At 40.1% G+C, this 23,934-nt stretch overlaps 1 protein-coding gene across 5 annotated transcripts in view; it reads right to left on the bottom strand.

Moving 5' to 3' along the window:
- KIF1B (kinesin family member 1B) overlaps nt 1-23,934 on the bottom strand; it is a 157,447-nt gene that overhangs the window by 117,924 nt on the left and 15,589 nt on the right. For all 5 annotated transcript variants that reach the window (XM_021716015.1, XM_021716016.1, XM_008064949.2 and 2 more), the window contains exons 2-3: nt 23,195-23,375; nt 418-494 (exon numbers count right to left, since the gene is read on the bottom strand). In XM_021716015.1, coding sequence (XP_021571690.1) covers nt 418-494; nt 23,195-23,300 — 183 coding nt within the window. In that variant the 5' untranslated portion in view covers nt 23,301-23,375. The remainder of the gene's footprint in view (nt 1-417; nt 495-23,194; nt 23,376-23,934) is intronic.

The following is a 23,934-nucleotide window of genomic DNA, read 5'->3' on the forward strand; positions in this document are numbered from 1 at the left end:
CTCAAAATTCAACTTAAAATTACTAATGCACTAAGCAATCTTTAATTTGGCACTTCCTAAGATCCATAAGCACAACAACGTTCATAATGAGAATCCTAAGATACTATAAATAAATCCTCAAAGGATGTCTAAATCAGTATAAATTAAGTGTAGCTTAGCTTCATTATAAATTTGGTGTAAACTAAACCAGTTTTATATATATGTATATGAGTGCATAAACTTTCTATCAACCATAACACTTCATTAAGAAAAATACTTTATTCTTCAGATAGTACTCACTGCATCAAAACATGAACTCATGTTACGGCACACTTAAAAAGCAAGATGTGGACCTCTCTGGCTGAGAGAAAAGACCTAAGAACAAGGAGATGGAAGGCATGAGCTGGCAGCAGCATACTGCAGTAGGAGGGCACTCACCGAGGTGTGAGACCAATAGGAGTAGTCGAAGCTGAAGGACTTTGGCGCTTCCTTTGGGTTCTTTGGGTTAATAATACCTACAGGATAAAAATGTAATTTTTTTAAGTCACTCAGTTACAAGTTCTTCAGTTATACATGATGCTAGAGTGTATTTTCAAAACATCCCAACCAGCAAACTTATGCCATTGAATCCAAATGGGACAAGCAGAAAACAAAAATAATCCCAGTTTTAAGAGGTAATTTATATACAGAACTTAAAAAACATCACACTAACAACATTTACTGGGTGTCACTAACATTCGGAATAGGCCATGGGGTAGACACTCGGTAAGTATCTTGTGGCAATGTTTACCCTCCCTAGGTGAGATAGCAGTCACAATTTAGAAATGAGCCACATTATTCTTTATTTTCTTTTAAGTTGGGGTCTCAGTCTATCACCCAGGCTGGACCTCCTGGGCTCAGGCGACCCTTCCACTTCAGCATTCCAAGTAGCTGGGACTATAGGCATACACCACCACACCCAGCTAATTTATTCTTTTTCTTTTCTTTTTTTTTTGTAGAGACAAGGTTTTGCTATGTTGCCAAGGCTGGTCTTGAACTCCTGAGCTCAAGCAATCCACCCACTGCAGCCTCCCAAAGTGCTGGGATTACAGGCATAAACCATCGCGCCCAGCTACTATTTCAAGAAACCTCATTAGGCTTGAAATATTTTAAAGGCTGGGCTTGGTGGCTCAGCCTGTAATCCCCGCACTTTGGGAGACCAAGGTGAGTAAATTGCCTGAGCCCACGGGTTCGAGACCCACCAGGACAACTTGGCAAGACCTCATCTCTACAATAAATGAAAAATTAGCCAAGTGTGGTAGCACGCGCCTGTAGTTCTGGCTACTTGGAAGGCTGAGGCAGAGGGATCACCAGAACCCAGCAGGTCGAGGCTGCGGTGGCTGTGAGCATGCCACTGTACTCCAGTCTGGGCGATGGAGTGAGACTCCAACTCAAACAAAAAAAAAAAAAAAGAAAGAAAGAAAGAAATATTTTTAAACATCAGGAATAAAAATTAGAAAAGAATTGCATTAATCCAGCCACTCGGCCAGGTGTGGTGGCTAACGCCTGTAATCCCAGTGCTTTGGGAAACTGAGGCGGGAGGATGGCTTGAGCCCAGGAGTTCAAGGCTGCAGTGAACTACCACTGCACTCCAGTCTGGGCAACAGCAAGACCTTACTCAAAAAGAGAGAAAGAGAGAAAGAGAGAGAGAGAGAGAGAGAGAGAGAGAGAGAGAGAGAGAGAGAGAGAGAGAGAGAGAGAGAAATCCAATCCCTATCTGAAACAAACTCTTTTTAAAGATCTTACTATCACCGAGGTAAGGGGATTGCCTGAGCCCACAGTTCGAGAACAGCCTGGGCAACTTGGCAAGACCTCATCTCTACAATAAATCAAAACATTAGCTGACATGGTGGTGGTGCCTGTAGTTCCAGCTACTTGGAAGGCTGAGGCTCAAGGACTGCCTAAGTCTAGCAGGTTGATGCTGGGGTGGCCGTGAGCATGCCACTACACTCCAGTCTGTGTGATGGAGTGAGACTCCAACTCAAAAATTGAAAGAAAAAAAAAAAAAAAGATCTCACTATCTACTTCAGAAAAGTATTTGGTAATGAAGCATTCATTGCAAAGATAGTCCTATTTCTGAAATCCACAGCTAACAATAATAAGAATGTAAATTATTACACATATATTTATATGTGCGTGTATAGTGGAATCACAGATACTAAATCATCTGTAGAGTATTATAAGCAGCAAAATTACTTTTTGACTGAAAAGTGTTAAGTCTCACTGCTCATATTAAAAGTGGTTTCTCATGTAATTCATCAAGTCACACTAAACTTCAGAGACTGATGGTGAATGCTGAAGTGTCATTTCTCCCTTGATCTTACACACAAAGCCTTAGCTCCTTATACTGCACATGGAAGAGAATCCTTATGACACGTGGTCACGAAATCTCCTCAAAGACTGGACATCTCAACCAGTCCACTTCTGTGAGGCAGGGCCACAGCTCAGGCTATCAGTGAGATCAGGATTAAAAACTAATCTGTCTAGAACAGCTGCTGCTCAGGACACAAATAGCAACAGTTGCTACAGTGCTTAGTCCTCTCTCTTGCTGGATTCCACTGGGCATAGTTACACACTTATGTTCCAACCTCAAATGCTGACAGAGTATTAACAAGGCTCATGCTGCACATAATCATGTGACAAGGAGACATGGTTCCAGAAGGAACATCTCCCCACACACAAATGGTAACTAAGCAAAAAAAAAAAATGTGCTTTCAACCAAATGATTTAAATAACATTTAAATAAATGATTTAAATTAAAAATGATTTAAGTAACAGCCAACATTCAATGGACACTTACTCTGAGCCCTAAATACTTTCTACTAACCTACTTAATGTTCCCAACTACTCAATAAGGCAGATGTTTTATTATCCCCATTTTACAGATAAAGAAACCATCACAGGGAGATTAAACAACTTACTACTGGCTAAAGAGCCAGCTGGCGGCAGATCCAGGATGTGAATTTGGAGAGTCTGGCTCCAGTGTTTACACTCTTAGCCAAGGCACTACCACTTCAATGCTTGTCCCCTGCACACAGCTTTGCCACAGCAAAAGGTAGCAAGGGATTCCATGGAGATGCACATACACACGAACACGGTCACCCCACTAAATCACAGCACAGGTATTGTTTAAAAATCTACTCCTTTAAAACTTGATGGAACCATGAGGACTGCAGTTCCTAAAAGACGAATGAGCACACAAACTCTACCAAGAAAACGGAAATTAGTGTCATACTGCATGAAACAGATTCCAGGTTTCAGTGGTTTAGTCATAACAATGACAAGGCACACAGTATGTCCCCTAAAGTAATCTTCACCACTCAAAAACATAGTTACAATAAATGCTTTTTGCCTCCAGAAAATTTGCTTTCAAGCCATATTCCATTCAGCCTTTACCTACCGATTCTGCCACGAACAACTTAAGGACTAGTTCTCAGATCCTATGTCTTTGTTCTTTTTTCCCCAGTTGAGAGAGAGAGAGAGAGAGAGAGAGAGAGAGAGAGAGACTGACCACATCAGTAAGTTAACTTCCTTGATTCACATGAAATTCTTTTCCTCTTCCTTAATATTCTCTTCTCCTAGAACTTTGAGACTATCACTTTTACCCAAAATTAAAAGATTTCAATTCACAAATAAAATATATAGATGAACACACTTAAGACACTTTAGAACAATGCAAAAATTCAATATTGTCATTACCTCTTTTTTTTCAGGAGGAGGGTCTTAGCGGAGCCAGAAGGTGGTAGTAATTTCTATGGCTTATGTTCTATATCTGTATCTATAGGGTTGTTTATTTTAGTCTTTATATTTACAAATATATTATATTAGCCTGACTATATGAAATATTTCCTATTAAAATATTTTAAAACCCTACAATTTGCAAATGGAAAATATTTTTATAAGGATAAGACAGTAATAACAACACTTGAGCTCATCAGAACCCTCTAAGGGCCATAAACTTCACAATTACTTTCATGGTCAATGAATCAGAGTTTTCAAATATGTCAAATAATTTTTCTTTCTGAATTAATATGATTGGGCTCTCATTCACTTCCTTTAACCCAATTAAGAAACAGGATGTTTCCAAACATTAAAAGGGGTGCGGGGTAGACAGTACATGTAATAGAAAGAATATAGGATTTGGGAAAAGGACCATCAGTATCTACATATTGGTGTCTTTTAATATTCTAAATACATTAAACACAAGTAAGAAATATAATATTTAGATGTTTTTTGTGATCTTGGCTATTATTGCACTTTTGTGTTCTCTCTAAAATTTAGGTAATTCTTAGTTCACAGAATTAAATGAATGAAGTACCACACAAATGGAAATTTTTTTAAAAAAGATATTTTATCTCATTTTAGACTGTTAATTTTTTGGTGGATATGATAATAATATTCCATTGGTCTTTAAACCAAAGCAAGAAAAATTCAATAACTAATAAAGCTAAAGCATAATATAAGAATTCTATTTTTTGGCAAGAGTCAAAGTACTACATTTGAGTCCTTTCTTAGATGTGTCAACAAATCTCTGGTGCCCTTTGCATATCACAAATCCTGTAAGTACATGGACCATGTCTTATGGAACCTCTACAAAGCCCTACACCAAACAGACACTCAGGTGAAAGTCCTTCATGTATCATGTAAAATTTTAATTTGATTACACTCTGTATGATTTTTTTCTTTTTTTAATTTTTAATTTTTTTGTAGAAATGGGGTCTTGCTATGTTGCCCAGGCTGGTCTTGAACTCCTCACCACAAGCAATCCTCCTGCCTTGGCCTCCCAAAGTACTGGGATTGCAAGTGTGAGACACCATGCCCAGCCCCCTGTATTATTTTCAAGAGCATAAAATGAAGAACAAAACAGTGCATACTTGTGTAATATATACATTAAAATACTGGTAGGTTTTGCCAACTTTCACAAAAAGAAGAGAGAACTGTATTTCTGAAAGACTGGACAATAATTAATACAAGGGTTCTTCTATCAAGGTTCACTGAGCTAAAATACAGTGTGTGGGACTTATAAATCTCTCAGAAAGCATGCGTGTAAGTATGAAATTATAGTAATTAATGAACACATTCTACATATAAAGCACATTTTCACCAACATAAAAGCTGTTACAAATGTAGCACCCATCCCCAGGGTCATGTGTAATCAGCATGCAAGCTTTGTCTAGAAGTCACCATTTTTCCTGCAAAGAATGAACTCCAGGAATATTTTTTGAGAACTGGAGTGAGAATATAACAACTCTATTTTAAGCACTGTAGATTTCATTTTGCTCTGTTTCCTATAAAACCACCTTTTCGTGCTGCTTTTGTGAGTATGAGTGTGTGGCTATGTGTGTGCTGCTTCTCAAGGTCTCTTACACCTTCTGTGCCTGAGCCCCCTTCTTCCACGTAGGTTTCTCTGGACACAAAGTATACTCCAGACCTGGACACAACCCCAAAAGCAACTTTCCACAGATGATCTGGGAGTCATTCATCCTTGACCTTCTTCGCTCATGCTTTACATTTGATCAATTTGTCAGTTCTACTTTGAAAATATGTGCAAGATCCCGTGACTTCTCACCATCCCATCGTTATCACCTTGGTCCATCCCACTACCTCTCACTTGAATGACCAAAATACCTCCTAATTGGAGGATGGATGGAAGATGGACTGGAGGAAGGCTTAAGTGGAACTTATCTGAGAACTTTGCTTGCAGTGTGTGCAATATAATGGCTCCCATGAGAAGCGCATCTGGCATCAGAAATCCCACTATGTGGGGTTTGCAGGGGTTGGGAGAGAGAAGGACCTGTTTTTTTACATCTACAGCAGTGTGTCTCTTGATCCAAAACTGAACTTTGTCTTACAATTTGACATAATATGCAATGACCAAAACGTGAACTGACCTAAAAAAATATATCTAGAAGAAATTTTCAAAGATTTTACTAATGCAGAAAGAAAAATACTTCAGAGGCTTTCATCTGACCCCGCCCTAAGTATCCAGCATTATCCTAGGTCCATCTATAGGCACGCAATAAACTCTGAAAGCCTCAATGTCCTTATCTGTAAAATGGGCACAATAATAATAGTGCCCAACTTTATAGACTTGTTATTCAGGATTGACAACTAGCTCAGGATCTGTCATAAAGCAATGTTCAAAATATTCTTTCATTTAACAAATACCTGCATGTCTAACATGCCCCAGACCTGCAGATATCTAGTAAAAACAAGTTCCCATCTGCATGGAGTTTACATTCTAATGAAGGAGTCAGAATAATAGAAATAGTATAATGATGGAAAGAAAAATAAAGCAGGGTAAGGAGATAAAAGATGGCAGCGGGAGTGGTAGAGGTGGCTATTTGAGTTAAGAATGGGCAGGCTGCAATCTTTGAAGTGATATTTGAGCAGGAACCCGAATGAAGTTTAAGGAACAGCAAGACCATCAGTATAACCAGAGGGGTAAGCAATGATGAGATGTGAAACCAGAGCTAGCCAGAGTCCAAAATGTGTGGGGCCTTGTGGCCAAGGTGAGGATTTTTAGTTTGAACCTAAAAGTAACAGGAAGCCAATGAAGATGTTTTAGCAGGGGTGACAAGATCTGATTTATATTTCCAAAATATGACTGGTTACTGCATGGGAACAAGGACAGAAGCAGAGAGACAGGAGCTATTGCAGTACTGATTTGGACTAGAGTAGAAATTGCCAAGAAGTAATTGGATTCAGGATTTGAACAGACTATGAAGGCAAAGACATAAGACTTACTGACAGACTGTGAGAAAAAGGGAGAAGGTAAGAGTGGCGCCAGTAGTTCGATCTGAGCAACTACAAGAATGGGTGAAGGCTGGGCATGGTGGCTCACGCCTATAATCCCAGCACTTTGGGAAGCTGAGGTGAGAGGATTGACTGACCCCACGGTTTCGAGACTGGCCTGGGAAACTTGGTGAGACCTCATCTCTACAATAAACAAAAAAAGCAGCTGGGCATGGTGGCACGTGCCTGTAGTTCCAGCTACTTGGAAGGCTGAAGCAGAAGGATCACCTGAGCCCAGTCGGTTGAGGCTGCAGTGACTATGAGTGTGCCACTGCACTCCAGCCTGGGCAACAGAGTAAGACTCTGACTCAAAAAAAAAAAGAAAAGAAAAAAGAATGAGTGAGAATGAAGGAGGAGTCACTTTGAGTGGGCAGGGAGAGAAAGACATGTTATGTTTAGGACACGCTGAATTTGATTAGGCCTTCAAGAAGAGTTAAGTTGGCAGCTGGGCAGTTAAGTCTACATTTCTACAGACAAGTCTAGGCTAGGGAAATGAATTTGGGAGACATCATCACCTTAGTGGCATTTAAAGCCTTGGAACTAAATAAAGTAAGCTTGGGTGGGAGGGGGGTCTGTCTTCTCGGAAGAGAGAGGAGAGATCTGAAGACAGAGGCCTGGTGCACTTTTAATCTATAGCAGTACTGAAAATGGCCTAGGAGGAAGAAAGGAAACCAAGAGCCCAGGGCGCTAAGAGCCAAAAAACAGAGCTGTTTCAAGGAGGCAGGCAAGCCATGCTCCCTACCATTACTACAGCGATGACCATCTAATCAATTTCAGGACTCCCTGCAGAAAGGAGTATCTGGTAGGCTACCTCCTGATTTCCCCAATAACTTGCTCTGTTCACCTTCGCCTCTGGGCCTTGGCTCGCAGTTACCATCCAAAGCCTGTCTAGTGCCAAGGCTGTTCTCCTGAGTCCTCCTTCATCAATCTGAAATGCAGCCTTAACACCTAAGACCTGAATGAATGTTTTCCCAAGTCCAAAGGGAAGATGATCCTTCACTTATCCTCCCCATACATCTTTCACACTTTTCCCCTTTAGTCTTCAAACTTTGTATTCCTCACGCTGCAGCTGACATTTGAGAGAGCTACCTAGAGAGCTGGAGAAGAGCAGGACAGTGTTGTTTCTATAAAGGCTGACTTGAAGACCCTTATCCAAGACAATTGTAAATGCGATCACAAAATATTCCAAAGCTCTTGGTTTACTGACGAACCACAATAGGCCACCTTCTCTTTCTTAGAGTCACTTCAAGTCAAAATTAGCCTTATAAAGTTTGTTAAATCCCCTAGTTTTACCCCTTTTTCTCCTTGCCTTCTTTCCAACTTTGTTACTTCAGCATAAAGATGCAAAAATAATGTTTTAATTACTGAGTCCTAGAAAATAAGGCAGTCAAAATAAGATCTGTATTTAAAAGTTTTTATTCTCCAGTATAAATTTGTTTATCTATTATCTCAAAGTCTCTATCTAGCAATTATACTGTTGTTGGCAATCTACTAAAGATTTTGTCTGCAACTATAATTAACATATCAGTGTGGCAGCATTGTAACTTTATATTAACTTTATTAACAAAGCATGTTTTGAGCTTGTTAAAAATCCCAGTGACATCTTCAGCACAACCTTCCTCTTCTAAAAGCCTCCTGTATTAACAATTAAGAAAAACAGTACAGCTGGGCATAGTGGCTCATGCCTACAATCCCAGTACTTTAGGAGGCCGAGGTGAGAGGATTGCTTGAGTTCGAGACCAGCCTGGGCAACTTGGCGAGGCCTCATCTCTACAATAAATCAACAAAAATTAGCCAGGTGTGATGGTGCATGCCTGTAATCCCAGGTACTTGGAAGACTGAGGAGGAAGGATCACCTGAGCCCACAGGTCAAGGTTGCAGTGGCTGTGAGAATGCCACTGCACTCCAGCCTGGGCAACAGAGTGAGAACAACTCAAAAAAGAAAAGAAAAAGAAAAATAGCACATCACTTATATTTTAAAACCATAAAACCAAAACCCATAGGCAGCCCTCTCCCCTCCTCACAATATGGGAAATGTAATAAAATGACATAAAACAAATCACTATAAAACAGATTTGAACAAAAAGACCTATAATAATAAAGTTCCTTATTTATTTAAGACTTAGAATCTGCTGGGCTCGGTGGCTCAGCCTGTAATCTCGCGCCTTTGGGAGGCTGAGGTGAGTGGATTGCCTGGGCCCGCGGGTTCGAGACCTGCCTGGGCAGTGAGACCTCATCTCTACAATAAATCAAAAAATCAGCCGGGCATGGTAGTGCATGCCTGTAATTCCGGCTACTTGGAAGGCTGAGGCGGAAGGATCGCCGGAGCCCCGCAGGTCGAGACTGTGGCGGCCGGGAGTGGCCACTGCACTCCAGTCTGGGCGACAGAGTGAGACTCCAACTCAAAAAAAAAAAAAAAAAAAAGACTTAGAATCCTATTTTTATAAAACAGGCATAAGTGTACTACATATGTTCACTATATCCTCAATCCCAGAGTATTAAAATATACAGTAGAAAAAAATTACATCTTCAGTGTCATATTGTGATCAGTCTGATAAAAATACACTAGTTATAATACACATTAAGTAAACTCTCGATTAGCAACAATTCTGCTCTTCCTAAGTAAATTTTAAGGGACTTTAAAGAGAGATAATTTGGAAGGCTTCGATTCCATTCAGTCTAAGAGGCCCAAAGAAGACATAATTACCTCCCCACCCCTCGACTTTTTCTCATAATTTCCCTCCAACAAAAAGAGAAATCAAAATAAATTTTAATCTAACAACTAAATTCAAATTAGACACAGATATTCAGTGTGACTGCACAGAATAGTAAAACTTAACTACTGTGAGAGGTGATATGCAGAGCACTGGGGTTAAGGGCAAAGGTTCTAGAGGCAGATAGCCCAAGTTCATCCTATAGTTCCCTCAATTCCTAGATGTGTGAGCCCAGGCAAGTTAGGCAATACCTGTACTTCAACTCCATCTGTAAATGCGGAAAATAAGAGTACTTGCCACAGGATTAGTGCAAGGATGCAATAAGTTAAAATCTGTAATTGCCCCGACACGTGTGTTGTTGTTAACTACTAATTAAGGAGTTTTTTCCCACTAAAACGTCAACTTAAAAAGCAAAGGTTGTTGTTTTTCTCTTCATTCATCTTGCCTCCTCAAGTTTATTCAGTTAAGGGAACTCTTTGGTATTAGACCGGAACAATGTGGTGGGGAATCAGTAAGTACAGTTACATCATTTTCTCACGTGTTGCTTCTACCAATTCTGGCCCCATGGTCTTTTGTCCCGCCAGAACAAAAAGACAGACCTTCCCTAACTTTCCCTGCCATATATGCCTCAATTACAAGTCACACGCCACGTAACAATGTGTTGGTCAACAACAGACTGCAGACTGCGGATACAAAGGTCCACATATGCAGTGGCAGGCCCCTAAGATGATAATTCCTTCTTTTCACCATCACTGTTTCTACATTAAGATAGCTATGCTTAGCTACACAAATACCATTGTGTTACAACTGCCTATGGGAATCAGTGCAGTAATATGCTGTGGGTTTGTAGCCTAGGAGCCAAAGAGTAGGTGTGTAATAGGCTTTGTGTAAATACACTCTAGGATGCGCACAAATGACAAAATTGCCTAACGACACATTTCTCAAAGTGATACATGACTGGATGTAGATGTTCTTCCTGACCATCATCACACAGCTTTGATTATCTATCTCTACCCCAAGACAAGATTAAAATCTCTCTGAAAGCTTGGTGGCCTCGAGGCCTAGGCTTGTTGAATAACAAAAACCTAATTTCATATTTCTTATTCCTACCACCTATATATATGTACAGGGCATTCACTCCAACCAGTTTTTTTCTTTTAATTTTAAATTTTAGATTTGGGGAGTACACATGTGTATTCGTTACATGGATATATTGTACCGTTTTGGGAACTGGTCTCAGGTGGCCCATTCCCCCGATAGTGAACACTGTGCCCTGAGGGTAGTTTCTGAACCCTATCCCCCATTCCCCCGCTAAGCAGTTTTTAGCCTATATAATGTACATTCCTTGATATACAGGTACTAGCAAAGAGTTAATCTATGAATGCCTGTTGTGTCTAACATAGTACCGGAAGTGGTAGTCCCTTTCATTCTTGCTAAGTGCATTCCAGACTGCTGGCTTCCATTACAGCAGTTCACACTTCACTGGGCAACCACCAAAAGGAATCAGCACCAGTTACTGGCATGGGCCTTTAAAAATGAACACAAAAACATCTCTAGAGTTGCAAAGAAGGCATTAAAAAACACACACACACAAACAAAAACTGGGCATAGCTGCTTTCTCCTGTGAGAAGCCAACAAATGAACATATAAAGACAGTATGAAGTAGTTTGAATTTTAATGAGTCTTAAAAGACTAGAACAATAACATGCAAAGCACCTATCCAGTCATCTCTCTTAGACATTTTGTTGTGAAAACAATTTATTTACATAGCTGAATAAATTTAAATTATATCAAGTATAACGAAAAACAAATCCATAGTAAGAACCCCTTCCAACTTAGCGATAGGTAAAATTATCTCTGTCTTTAAACTTATATTTCCACTGAAAAAAATCATTTAGGTACTAAAACTAACAACAAAAACCAACTTAAATAGTTTTTAAATACCATCCTATACAGTGTTCATGATTTCATTTGATCCTCACAACGACCCTGGGATAGTAGGTAGGGTAGACATTAGCAACATCTCCATTCACCAAATGAAGACACCAGGCTTGGTGGCTCAACCTATAATCCCAGCATTTGGGAGGCAAAGGTGAGCGGATTGCCTGAGCCAGCGGGTTCAAGATCAGCCCAGGCAACTTGGAGAGACATTGTCAAATAAGTTAAAAAATAGCTGGGGGTGGTAGCGCACGCCTGTAGTCCGACTACTTAGAAAGCTGAGAGAGAGAGAGAGAGAGAGAGAGAGAGAGAGAGAGAGAAACACAGGACGCGGTGGCTGACACCTGTAATCCCAGCATTTTGGGAGGCAGAGGCTAGAGGACTGCCTGAGCGCACAGGTCTCCCAAAGTGCTGAGATTACAGGCTTGAGCCACTGCATCCGGCCGTCTTCAAGAATATTTAAGAAACAGAGGCTGGGTGCAGTGGCTCATGCCTTTACCCCAGCACTTTGGAAGGCCAAGGCGGGAGGAATGCTTGAGGCCAGGAGTTTAAGACCAACCTAGGCAACATAGCTTAACCCCATCTCTATAAAATATATATATAAATATATACAACTTTTTTAAAATAAAGAAATAGGGGAGTATACCCAATATACTATTAAGTGGCAGACCATCAATGGTTTGACAAACTGAGATGGTCACTGCGTTTAGCTTTTATTCTTACTAAAAAGGGAACCATTTCAGAGTTTTGAACAAAAAAGTAGTTAAACCTCCATTCTAAAATGATCGCCCTAGATGCTCTGTTGAGACTAGACTGCTGAAGGACAAGGGTATATGCAAGGGACCTGCTAGGAGGTTACTGCAGGAGGTGACAGTGAAAAGTGAAAAGTGGTCAGATTCTAGTTAGACTCTGAGGCAAAGCCTACAGAACTTGCTGATGGATTTGGACAGAGGATAGAAGAGAAAGAAGTCAAGGATGATTACGTGACTTTTGTCCTGAGCAACTACAAAGACAGAGTTGCCACTGAGTTGGAGAATGCAGGGAAGCAGGATTGCAAGAGGATGTATGTCAGTTATGGACATGTTGAGTTTGAAATGTTTATTGAACATGAAGGCAGAGACACCAGGTAGACAGCTTCACACACTGCCTCCTAAAAATAATTCTTGGCCGGGTTCAGTGGCTCAGCCTGTAATCCCATGCTTTGGGAGGCTGAGGTGAGTGGATTGCCTGAGCCCACAGGTTCGAGACTAGCCCGGGCAACTTGGCAAGACCTCATCACTACAAAACATATAAATTTAAAAAAAAAAATTCTTTCCCCACCCGTATTGGGGCTTACATTCTTTTTCACAGCACTCCTGTGTTTTTGTGTGTGTGCTGTGTTTGTGTTTTTGAGACAGGGTCACACTCTGTCATCCGGACTGGCATGCAGTAGCATAATTCTAGCTCACTATAGCCTTGATCTCCTAGGATCAAGCAATCCTCTTGCCTTAGCCTCCTGAGTAGCTAGGACTATAGGCATGTGCCATCATGCTGGGCTAGGTTTTCAAATTTTTTGTAGAGACAGGATCTTGCTATGCTGCCCAGGCTGGTCTTACACTACTGGCCTCAAGTGATCCTCCTGCCATGGCCTTGCAAATTGCTAGGATTACAGGTACAGACACTACACCCAGCCCGATGTGGTTTTAAGGCTGAAGTGTCTGACAGCTAAATAAAGTAGGGCTCATAAATACAATAGAATACTATACAGTCATTAACATATTCTTGAAGAACACTTAAAAATGTACCAAATAAATCCCCCTACGGGGAATATAACCCGAAGAACTCAGGTCACTCTATAAAAAAGACACCTGCACACATATGCTTATCGCAGCACTTTTCACAATAGCAAGAACATGGAACCAATCATGCTGCCCATCCAAAGAGGACTGGATAAAAAAAATGTGGTACATATATACAATGGAATATTATGCAGCCATAAAGAAGAACAAAATCATGAACTTTGCAGCAACCTGGATGGAATTAGAGTTATAATACTGAGTGATCGCTCACAGAAACAAAGAGTTGAATACCATATGTTCTCACTCATGAGTGGTCCTTGAACAACTACTGTATTACTGTAGGAAAGGGACTGAAAGTAGCGGGAAACTGTGGGGAGGGGTGTGGAGGTGGGGAGCTGGGATTGACAGTAGTCCATATCCGCCTAGAGAAGGGGGGCACACCTCATCAATAAGGGTACCTGCACAAGGAACATTTGTATATCTAACCCTGAATTGTACCCCACAATTTCAAAATAAAATAAGTAAAAAAAAAAGAATTGTGCTAAATAATTAATAAATTTAATTAATAAATAATAGTGGGCATTTTACCATTTTTTCTTTTTTTAGAAAATTTATTGAGAGGACAGAAAAGCTCTCACAATGGGAGGGGATGCGAAGGGGTTGGCCACTATTTTTTTTTTAAAGTCAGGGTCTCATTCTGTCACCCAGGCTGGAGTGCAATGACACAATCATGGCTCACTGCAGTCTCAAACTTTTGGGTTCAGGTGATCCTTTCACCTCAGTCTCCTGAATAGCTGGAACTACAGAAGCATGCCATCATGCCCGGCTAATTATTTTTAATATTTTTGTAGAGACAAGGTCTCCCTATGTTGCCCAGGCTAATCTCGAACTCCTGCATTCAAGCAATCCTCCCACATTGACCTCCCAAAGTGCTGGGATCACATGAGTGAGCCACCATGCCCAGCCTATTTAATTTACAAGCTTATAGTAGGTGAAAGAAAAAATTTTTTTCTGTATACACATTCAGATCTTATTCTACATACACAATTCACATTTGTTACGTTATTAAAAGTAATAGATATGTCACAGGAAGAAAACAATATTTAAGGTAATTTCCAAAACATTTTCTAGTCATCCAATTCTATGCAGTCCTCTTTCTGCACTTTGGATGCTATTTGAGATGATGCATCTAGATCAATAAAGAATTTTAAATGGGCCAGAGTCCAGGCATAGTAACTCATGCCAGTATTACCAGCATTTTGGGAGGCCAAGACAGGAAGACTGCTTGAATCCAGGAGCTCAAGGCTGCAGTGAGCCAGGATCATGCCACCACACTCCAGTTTGGGTGACAGAGTGAGAACCTGATGCAAAAAAAAAAAGGCCAGACATGGTGGCTTATACTTGTAATCCCAAATTCCGTTGGGAGGCCAAGGCAAGATTGCTTGAGAATAGGAATTAGAGACTAGCCTGGGGACAAAGCAAGACTTCACTATCTACAGAAAAATACTTAGCCAGGCATGGTGGCACACGCATGTGGTCCCAGCTACTTGGAAGACTAAGGCAAAAGGACTGCCTGTGCCCAGGAGTTCAAGGCTGCGGTAAGTCATGGTCATGCCACTGCACTTCAACCTGGGGCGACCGAGTGAGATAGCGATGCAAAAAAAAAAAGTTAAATATCTAGAAACACTACAGGTTTCCAATGTCTGTTTTGAATAATAAAACCTGTAATAGTTACACCTTTAAAAAAAAAAACAACTAGTTTCAATGGGCAGCATGGTTGGTTCCAAGTTTTTGCTATTGTGAAGTGCTGCAATAAGCATGCGTACGCAGGTATCTTTTTTGTAGAACTGATTTGAGTTCCTCTGGGTATATTCCCAGAAGGGGCATTGCTGGGTCATACAGAAGGTCAACTTTTAGATCTTTTAGGAATTGCCACACTGTTTTCCACAGAGGTTGTACTAGTTTACACTCCCAACAACAGTGTAGAAGTGTTCCTTTTTCCCAGCATCTTCTCCATCATCTGTTGTTTTCTGAGTTATTGATGAGGGCCATCCTGACTGTAGTTAGGTGGTATCTCAATGTGGTTTAAATTTGTATTTCTTTAATGATTAGTGAGGCTGAGCATTTTTTCATGTATCTGTTAGCTGCTCATATGGCTTCTTTTGAGAAGTATCTATTCATATCATTTGCCTGCTTTTTTTTTGCATAGTGATTTTCTTTTTATTTTAAAGATGCGGGGTACAATTCAGGGTTAGGTATACAAATGTTCATTATGCAGGTACCCTTATTGATGAGGTGTGCCCCTCCCTCCCCTGGCAGTTTACCACTACTGCCAATCCCTTTCTTATAGTATTATCATTGTTCGAGGTCTGCTTATGAGAACACATAGCATTCTGTTCTTTGTTTCTGTGATAGATCACTGAGTATGATAGCCTCTAAATCCATCCAAGTTGCTGCAAAGTCCATATGTTTGTCCTTCTTTATCATTTGCCCACTTTTTAATAGGGCTGTCTGAGTTTTTTCTTTTTGCACATTTGAGTTCCTTGTAGATTCTAAATATTAGGCCTTTCAGATATATAGTAGATAAATATTTTTTTCCCAGTCTGTGGGTTGTGTTCCAGCTCTCTTGATGGTTTCTTTTGCTTTGCAGAAGCTTTTCAGCTTGAATGATGTCCCACTTGTCTATTTTATCTCTTATGGCATGAGCATTTGGGGTTTTGATCAGGAACTAGTTGTCACTTCTAATTTCCTTAAGGGTGTCTCCTGCATTTTCTAAGGTTCTTATAGTTTGAGGTCTTACATTTAGGTCTTTGATCCATTTAGAGTTGATTTTCGTGTATGGTGATAGGTAGGGGTCTTATTTTAATCTTCTGCATGTGGTCAGTCAGTTTTCCCAGCACCACTTACTAATTAAGCTCTCCTCTCCCTGTGGTTGTTAGTGGAGGCTTTGTCAAAGATGAATTGGTTGAGAAATTGAGGTTTTTGCTTCTGGAATCTCTATACTGTTCTATATGGTTCTACACAGGTCTATATGCCTGATCTTATACCAGTTACATATTTTTTGATTAATGCAGCCTTATAATAAAGTTTGAAGACTGGAAGTGTGATACCTCCTGCTTTGTTTCTGTTGTTGAGGATTGTTTTGACTATTCATGGTCGTGTGCTGTCCATCGAAAGTAGGTTGAGTTTAAAAAATGTGGTCCCGGCCGGGCTCGGTGGCTCAGCCTGTAATCCCAGCACTTTGGGAGGCCGAGGCAAGAGGATTGCCTGAGCCCGTGGGTTTGAGACCCACCCAGGCAACTTGGCGAGACCTCATCTCTACAGTAAATCAAAAAAGTGAGCTGGGCGTGGTAGTGCGTGCTTATAGTTCCAGCTACCTGGAAGACTGAGGCGGAAGGATCATTGGAGCCCAGCAGGTCGACGCTGGGGTGGCCATGAGCAGTGTGCCACTGCATTCCAGACTAGGTGACAAAGTGAGACTCCAACTCAAAAAAAAAAACCAAAACAATGTGGTACATATACCCAATGGAATATTACACAGTCATAAAGGACAAAATTATGCAGCAACTTGGACAGCTTTGTTTCTATGCAGTGATCTAGCATAGAAAAAAAGAACTGAGTACCACATGTTCTCACTCATGAGCGGACCCTAAACAATTATCATAATACTATAAGAAAGGGATTGACAGCAGTGGGACACTGTCAGGGGAAGGAGGGGGAGCACACTTCTCAATAAGGGTACCTGATCTCAAACCAGGCGATTTGGGAACTAAAGTCAGGCCGAAACTTCACCTGTACAATCACCATTTGTATACCTAATCCTGAATTGTACCTCACATCTTTAAAAGAAAAAAAGAAAGGAAAAAGAGTTAAATAACTATGATAAAAACCAGCTGGGTACAGTAACTTATGCCTTGGGAAGCTGAGAGCCCAGGAGTTCAAGACCAAGTGGTCAATGTAGTGAGAACCCATTTCTACAAAAAATGAAATGAAAGATATATAGCTAAAATACAAAATAAAAACCAGGTATTTCTTATTGAATATTTCATTAAAAGATCTATCAGGTCAGGTTCGGTGGCTCAGCCTGTAATCCCAGCAATTTGGGAGGCCAAGGCTAGTGAATTGCCTGAGCCTGCGGGCTCGAGAGCAGCCCCAGCAACTTGGCAAGACCTTGTCTCTACAATAAATCAAAAAATTAGCTGGGTGTGGTAGCATGCGCCTGGTTCCCGCTATTTGGAAGGCTGAGGCGGAATGATCGCTGAAGCCCAGCAGGTCGAGGCTGCAGTGGCTATGAGTGGGTCACTGCACTCCAGCCTGGGTGACAGAGTGAGACTCCAACTTGGAAAAAAAAAAAGATATATCAATATTTTCAATAATTCTGGAGAGATTTTTGTAGGAGATAAGCAAAAATAGGTGAACAGAACTTATATCCTCATAAACTCTTAAAATTGTATTGCATTGTTCTCAAAGGGTGATCAACTCAGAAACTTCTTTTCTTCTTTAGTTTGCTTTCTACTACAAACGAAAACATCTGAAATTCTTCATCTAGAGTGAATATCATATTAGGATAATTTTACTTTTTCCCCCTACACTGACATTATTTTGTATATACTCCAAATAATTACATCAAAAAGATAGCTATATATCTTTTTTTCTTTTGAATACGAGTCTCACTCTGTTGCCCAGGCTGGAGTACAGTGGCATGCTCATGGTCACTGAAGTCTTGACCTGCTGGACTCAGGTGATCCTTCCACCTCAGCCTTCCAAGTAGCTGGAACCACAAGTGCCTGCTGCCACACCCAGCTAATTTTTTGATTTATTGTAGAGACGCGGTCTCACCATGTTGCCCAGGTTGGTCTTGAACCCATGGATACAAGCAATCCTCTTGCCTCCGCCTCCCAAAATGTTGGGATTACAGGCGTGAGCCTGGAGAATTATATATCTTATAAACAACTGAGACCTAACACTTTATTAACCATCAATAATATCATAGTAAGTTGTAATCCAGGTGATCAAAAAATGGCAAAATCAGAGATTAACCAGACTCATATCCATTTCTCAAAACTGTAGAGACCCAGAACTACAAAAAAAGCTTTCAAATCTTACCACTGTCAGGCTCGGTGGCTCAGCCTGTAATCCCACGCCTTGGGAGGCTGAGGTGAGTGGATTGCCTGAGCCCGGGGGTTCAAGACCTGCCTAGGCAACTTGGTGAGACCTCATCTCTACAATAAATCAAAAAATTAGCCAGGTGTGGTAGTGTGCGCCTGTAGTTCCAGCTACTTGGAAGGCTGAGGTGGAAGGATCGCCGGAGCCCAGCAGCTCGAGGCTGCAGTGGCCGGGAGTGGCCACTGCACTCTAGTCTGGGCAACAGAGTGAGACTCCAACTCAAAAAAAAAAAAACAAAAACAAATCTTACCACTATATACTTTGAGTTTTTAATTCTTTTAACTAAAAAAAAGTTTTTAAATTGTTAATGCTCACACAGCCAAAAGAAAGGTGTACTCTGTGAGTTTTATTCTCTGCACAGTCAATAGATTGCTTTTTGATACTCTATTTAGTTACACAGCATGCCATTATGCATACAGTAAATACCTCCTAATAAATAAAATCCATTACCTTGCAAGGATTTTATTTCATGTTACAATCTTAAAAGAGGCTGGGTGTGGTGCCTCATGCCTGTAATTCCAGTACTTTGGGAAGACTACGTGGGTGGAATGTTTGAGATCAAAAGTTCAAGACAGCCTGAGCAACACAGCAAAACCTTATCTCTACAAAAAAAAAAAAAATCAAAAAATTAGCCAGGAGTGGTGGTGCAAGTCTATAGTCCCAGCTTCTTGGAATAATGAGGTAGAAGGACTGCCTGAGCCCAGGAGGTCAAGGCTGCTGGGAGCCATGACGGTCATGACCATGCATTCCAGTTTGGGTGACAAGAGTGAAACCCCAACTCAAAATAATTTTTCTTTTTATAATCAATATTTTTTATTATGATATTGTGGGGTACAGTTAAGGGTTAGGTATACAAATATGCTTCGTTCAGGCACCCTTGTTGATAAGGGGTATCTCCCCGTCCCCACACAGATATTGACTACCGTTAATCCCACCTCCCTTCCCCTCCCCCCCATAGTTTCCCACCACTGTCAGTGTTCTTTTTTTTTTTTTTTAATAGTATTACGGTATATGTTCAAGGACTGCTATATGAGTGAGAACATGTGATACTCAGATCTTTGTTTCTGTGAGAGGTCACTCAGTTATTATTGACTCTAGTTCCATCCAGGTTGCTGTGAAATTCATGATTTCGTTCTTTTTTATGGCTGCGTAGTATTCCATCGTGTATATGTACCACATTTTTTTAATCTAGTCCTCTTTTGGTGGACAGCATGGTTGCTTCCAGGTTCTTGCTATTGTGAACAATGCTGCGATAAACATATGTGTGCAGATATCTTTTTTATAGAGTGATTTGAGTTCTTCAGGGTATATTCCCAGTAGGGGGATTGCGGGGTCATATGGGAGGTCGATATTTAGAGCTTTTAGGAATCGCCACACTGCTTTCCACAGAGGTTGCACTAGTTTACACTCCCACCAACAGTGTAAAAGTGTTCCCTTTTCACCACACCCTCTCCAGCAGCTGTTATTTTTTGAGTTGTTGATAATTGCCATTCTGACTGGAGTTAGGTGGTATCTCAGTGTGGTTTTGATTTGCATCTCCCTGATGATTAGTGAGGTTGAGCATTTCTTCATGTGTTTGTTGGCTGCTCGAATGTCTTCTTTTGTGAAGTGTCTGTTCATATCTTTTGTCCATTTTATAATGGGGTTGTTTGTTTTTTTCTTTTCAGCACGTTTGAGTTCCTTGTAGATCCAGGATGTTAACCTTTTGTCAGACCTGGAGTTGGCAAATACTTTTTCCCAGTCTGTAGGCTGTCTCCCTGCTCTCTTGATGGTTTCTTTGGCTTTGTAGAAGCTTGTCAGTTTAATAAGGTCCCACTTGTTTATCTTCTCTCTTATGACCTGTGGGTTTCGGGTTTTGTTCAGGAATTGGATGCCAGTTCCGATTTCCATGAGGGTATTTCCTTCCTTTTCTAAGGTTCTTATGGTTTGAGGTTTTACATTTAGGTCTCTGATCCATTTGGAGTTAACCTTTGTGCATGGGGATAGATAGGGGTCCTGTTTCAATCTTCTGCATGTGGTCAGCCAGTTTTCCCAGCACCATTTACTGAATAGGTTCTCCTCTCCCCAGTGGTAGGTCGTGGAGGCGTTGTCAAAGATGAGTTGGAAAATAATTTTTTTTTTAAAGAAACAACTTTAACAAACTATAAACACAAATTGTATTATTCAAGTATTTAAAACATATAATGCAGTCAAGACTGAAAAATAAGCTGCTATTACACTTTATTACTAATGAAAAGGGGGAAACTATCTTAGAAAAAGATGCTGCTGGCCGGGCATGGTGGCTCAAGCCTATAATCCCAGCACTTTGGGAGGCTGCAGTGAGAGGACTGCCTGAGCCCACAGGTTCGAGAACAACCCAGGTAACTTGGCGAGACCTCATCTCTACAATAAAATTAGCCGGGTGTACCTGTAGTTCCAGCTACTTGGAAGGCTGAGACAGAAGGATCACCTGAACTTAGCAGCTCGAAGCTGAGGTGGCCGTGAGCAAGCCACTGCACTCCAGCCTGGAAAACGGAGTGAGACTCCAACTCAAAGAAAAAAGAAAAAAGAAAAAGATGCTGCTGCTTAAACTATCTCTGGAAGATCATCTAAACTAACTTTGGTAGGTTACATAACACAGTTAGCTTAAGGAGAGAGGAACTGGTTGACTATGAGATAGGATGAGAGGAAGTCTTTGTATAGCACACTCTTTGTACCTTTCAAATTTTATACTATGTGAGTGAATGTTTCATCTATTCACAAAAATAAATCAAAAGTGGAGGGGAAAATAAGATAATGCTATTTGACCTTGACAATAAATATAAACATAGCCAATGCAAGATGTGCATATTTTAAAATTATTTGTCATCAAGAAAAAAATTAGTATCATTACTTATACTAATAAAAACCTTCCATTTACTTTTATTATATGATAAATTTATTTTTGCAATTCTTGGATATGTGCTTTTAATACTCAATCTCTACTTAAAAATGTTTAGCAAGATTTCCAACTCTATAGCAAAAGAAACCACAAACATTAATGAAAATAGATCCCCATAACAGTGGGGATTTCTCCTGGATAAGCAAGAAACATTCAGTATGCAAAACATATCATTAAAAAAAGGAGTTCTTTTTGGAATTCATTTTTGCTCTTGATCCAGGATTTCCTAAAGTCTACCTTTTAACAAAACTTGTGATATATACCAGTATTCCAGAGTAAGTTATAATTAAATATGTTTTTCACAGAGAAATGACAGCTCAATAATCAGAAGCCTAATTAATGATACATATTATATAAAATTTAATTATTAAAATGAAGCACAAATAATAACATCATGCAAGAAAAAAAATGTAATATGTTGTTGTCCCATTCAATTATGAATTTAGGTCAAATTTTAAGAAAGGAGCACATGATCAATACTGACTTTTTAAAACCAGTTTTATTAAGATATAATTTAAATGCCATAAAGTTAACCTGTTTATACAATTCAATGTTGACTTTTGTATCTCTTTTTATTTGACAATATTCATAGGATATAATTCATACAATCTTTGGCACAATTGACAAATGTAAAATACAATGGTATAGCTATTTGGATTCCTACTTTTGAATTTTGTTTTCTAAAAAAGATCGCTACAAGCCCTATCAAGTTCAGAGAAGACTATAAGCAGCGAAATGTTCAAAGTTGTACATGAACTACCTGAATGTGAACTGCACTATCTAGCTAGATTTCTGTGGAACAAACATTTCCCCCCCGCAGACGCCTCTCCACATAACACTGGCAAGTGGAGCACAAGCAGCTAAGGTCAGAAGAGTCACTTCAGCAGGAACCTGTATCTGAACAAGTAACCATTCTGCTTTATCATCAAATTACAGATTGAAAAATGGCAGAGCCTACCAGTATTTTAAGTAATAATTTGCCTACAGACCCATATAAAGTAATTTAGTAATGTGAGTACAAAAGAAACCAGCTTACATCATTTTTCACCTAAGTAATTCTAACAAGAAACAAGCTAGGAAGCAGTGACTGATAATTTTAGTAATAATTTACAAGTTTACTATATATTATAATTGCATCCATTATTCAACTCAAAGAACCATTGAAGAGTAAGTTCTAAGATCTTGGCAAATTGGTGCGATTTAAAATTGAGAAAGAAGAACAATAAATCTTGGTGCCTCGGGAGGTATACATCATATCAGTATTTAGTAAATATCATAGCTTACATCTTTATTAAGATTTCAGCCAGCCTGAGATTTCAGGTATCTCAGACCTGTAATCCCAGCACTCTGGGAGGCCAAGACAGGAGAATTGCTTGAGCCCAAGAGTTTGAGACCAGCCTGGGCAACATAGCAAGATCTCATCTCTACAAAAAAATAGAATAAAATAAAATTCGCTGGGCATGGTGGCACACACCTATAGTCCCAGATACTTGGGAGGGTGAGGCAGAAGGACCTCCTGAGCCCAGGAGTTTGCGACTGTGGGGAGCCATAATCATGCCACTGTACTCCAGCCTTGGTGACAGAGTAAGACTCCAACTTAAAAAAAAAATGTCAACTTAATAAGTATTAACAACAGCTAAATTAGTCTAGTTATTCAGGATTTCTCAATTGTAAAGAGCAAAACAAATAGTCCACATTTAAATATACTGCAGCAAATATCAAGAGGGGATATTCTGGATCCTTCAGAATAGCAAAGTTCAAAGTGTGAACACACAAATGTTCATCTATTCTGATCATAGCAAGAAGAGATGGGAGGGAGGAAAGAAAAGTGAGCTAATAAATGATAGTAAACAATGTGCACTCACTGGTCGAGTTGCCTTGCATCTGAATGATGCATTTAGACTCCTTGCTGGTCTCTCGAGAATTGAAGGGCCTCACCCGGACAGCCACCTTTACTGAGGCTCCTGACATTCTGATGGCCTTGCTATATATATGCAGTCCAGAAATAAAGAATCAAATCTTCTTTCGAAGTTATGTTCAAGTTTCCTTTAAAAGAAAAAAGATTCCATACAAAGTAGTCAGAATTAAAGCAAACATTAAAGCACTGGAGCTATCTCAGTTCTATCTCTGTTTCCATTTCTAAAAACCTCATCCCTTTCCTCCTCTGCAAATCTTTTTTATAAGAGATGGATTTCACTTGTTGCCCAGTCTAGACACAAACTCCTAGGCTCAAGCAATCCTCCCACCTCAGTCTCTCAAGTAACTCAGACTACAGATACACGCCACTGTGCCTGGCCTCCTCTGCAAATTTTATATTCTCAACAGTAAATTATCAAATAGAAAATTAAAGACTAAAATTTGTTTTCTCATTCCAATATCTCTTTCTCACACCTAAAAAGTCCCTAAAATTACTGATTAAAAATATAACTGCCAGGCATGGTGGCTCAAGCCTATAATTCCAACACTGTGGGAGTCCAAGATGAGAGGATTGCCTGAGCCCACGGGTTTGAGAACAGCCTAGGCAACTTGGTGAGACCTCATCTCTACAACAAACCAAAAAATTAGCCAGGCATGGTAGCATGCACCTGTAGTTCTGGCTACTTGG

The sequence above is a fragment of the Carlito syrichta genome, unplaced genomic scaffold (assembly GCF_000164805.1).
Source record: "Carlito syrichta isolate Samal-C Ts95f unplaced genomic scaffold, Tarsius_syrichta-2.0.1 Scaffold308112, whole genome shotgun sequence".
Lineage (NCBI taxonomy): Eukaryota > Metazoa > Chordata > Mammalia > Primates > Tarsiidae > Carlito > Carlito syrichta.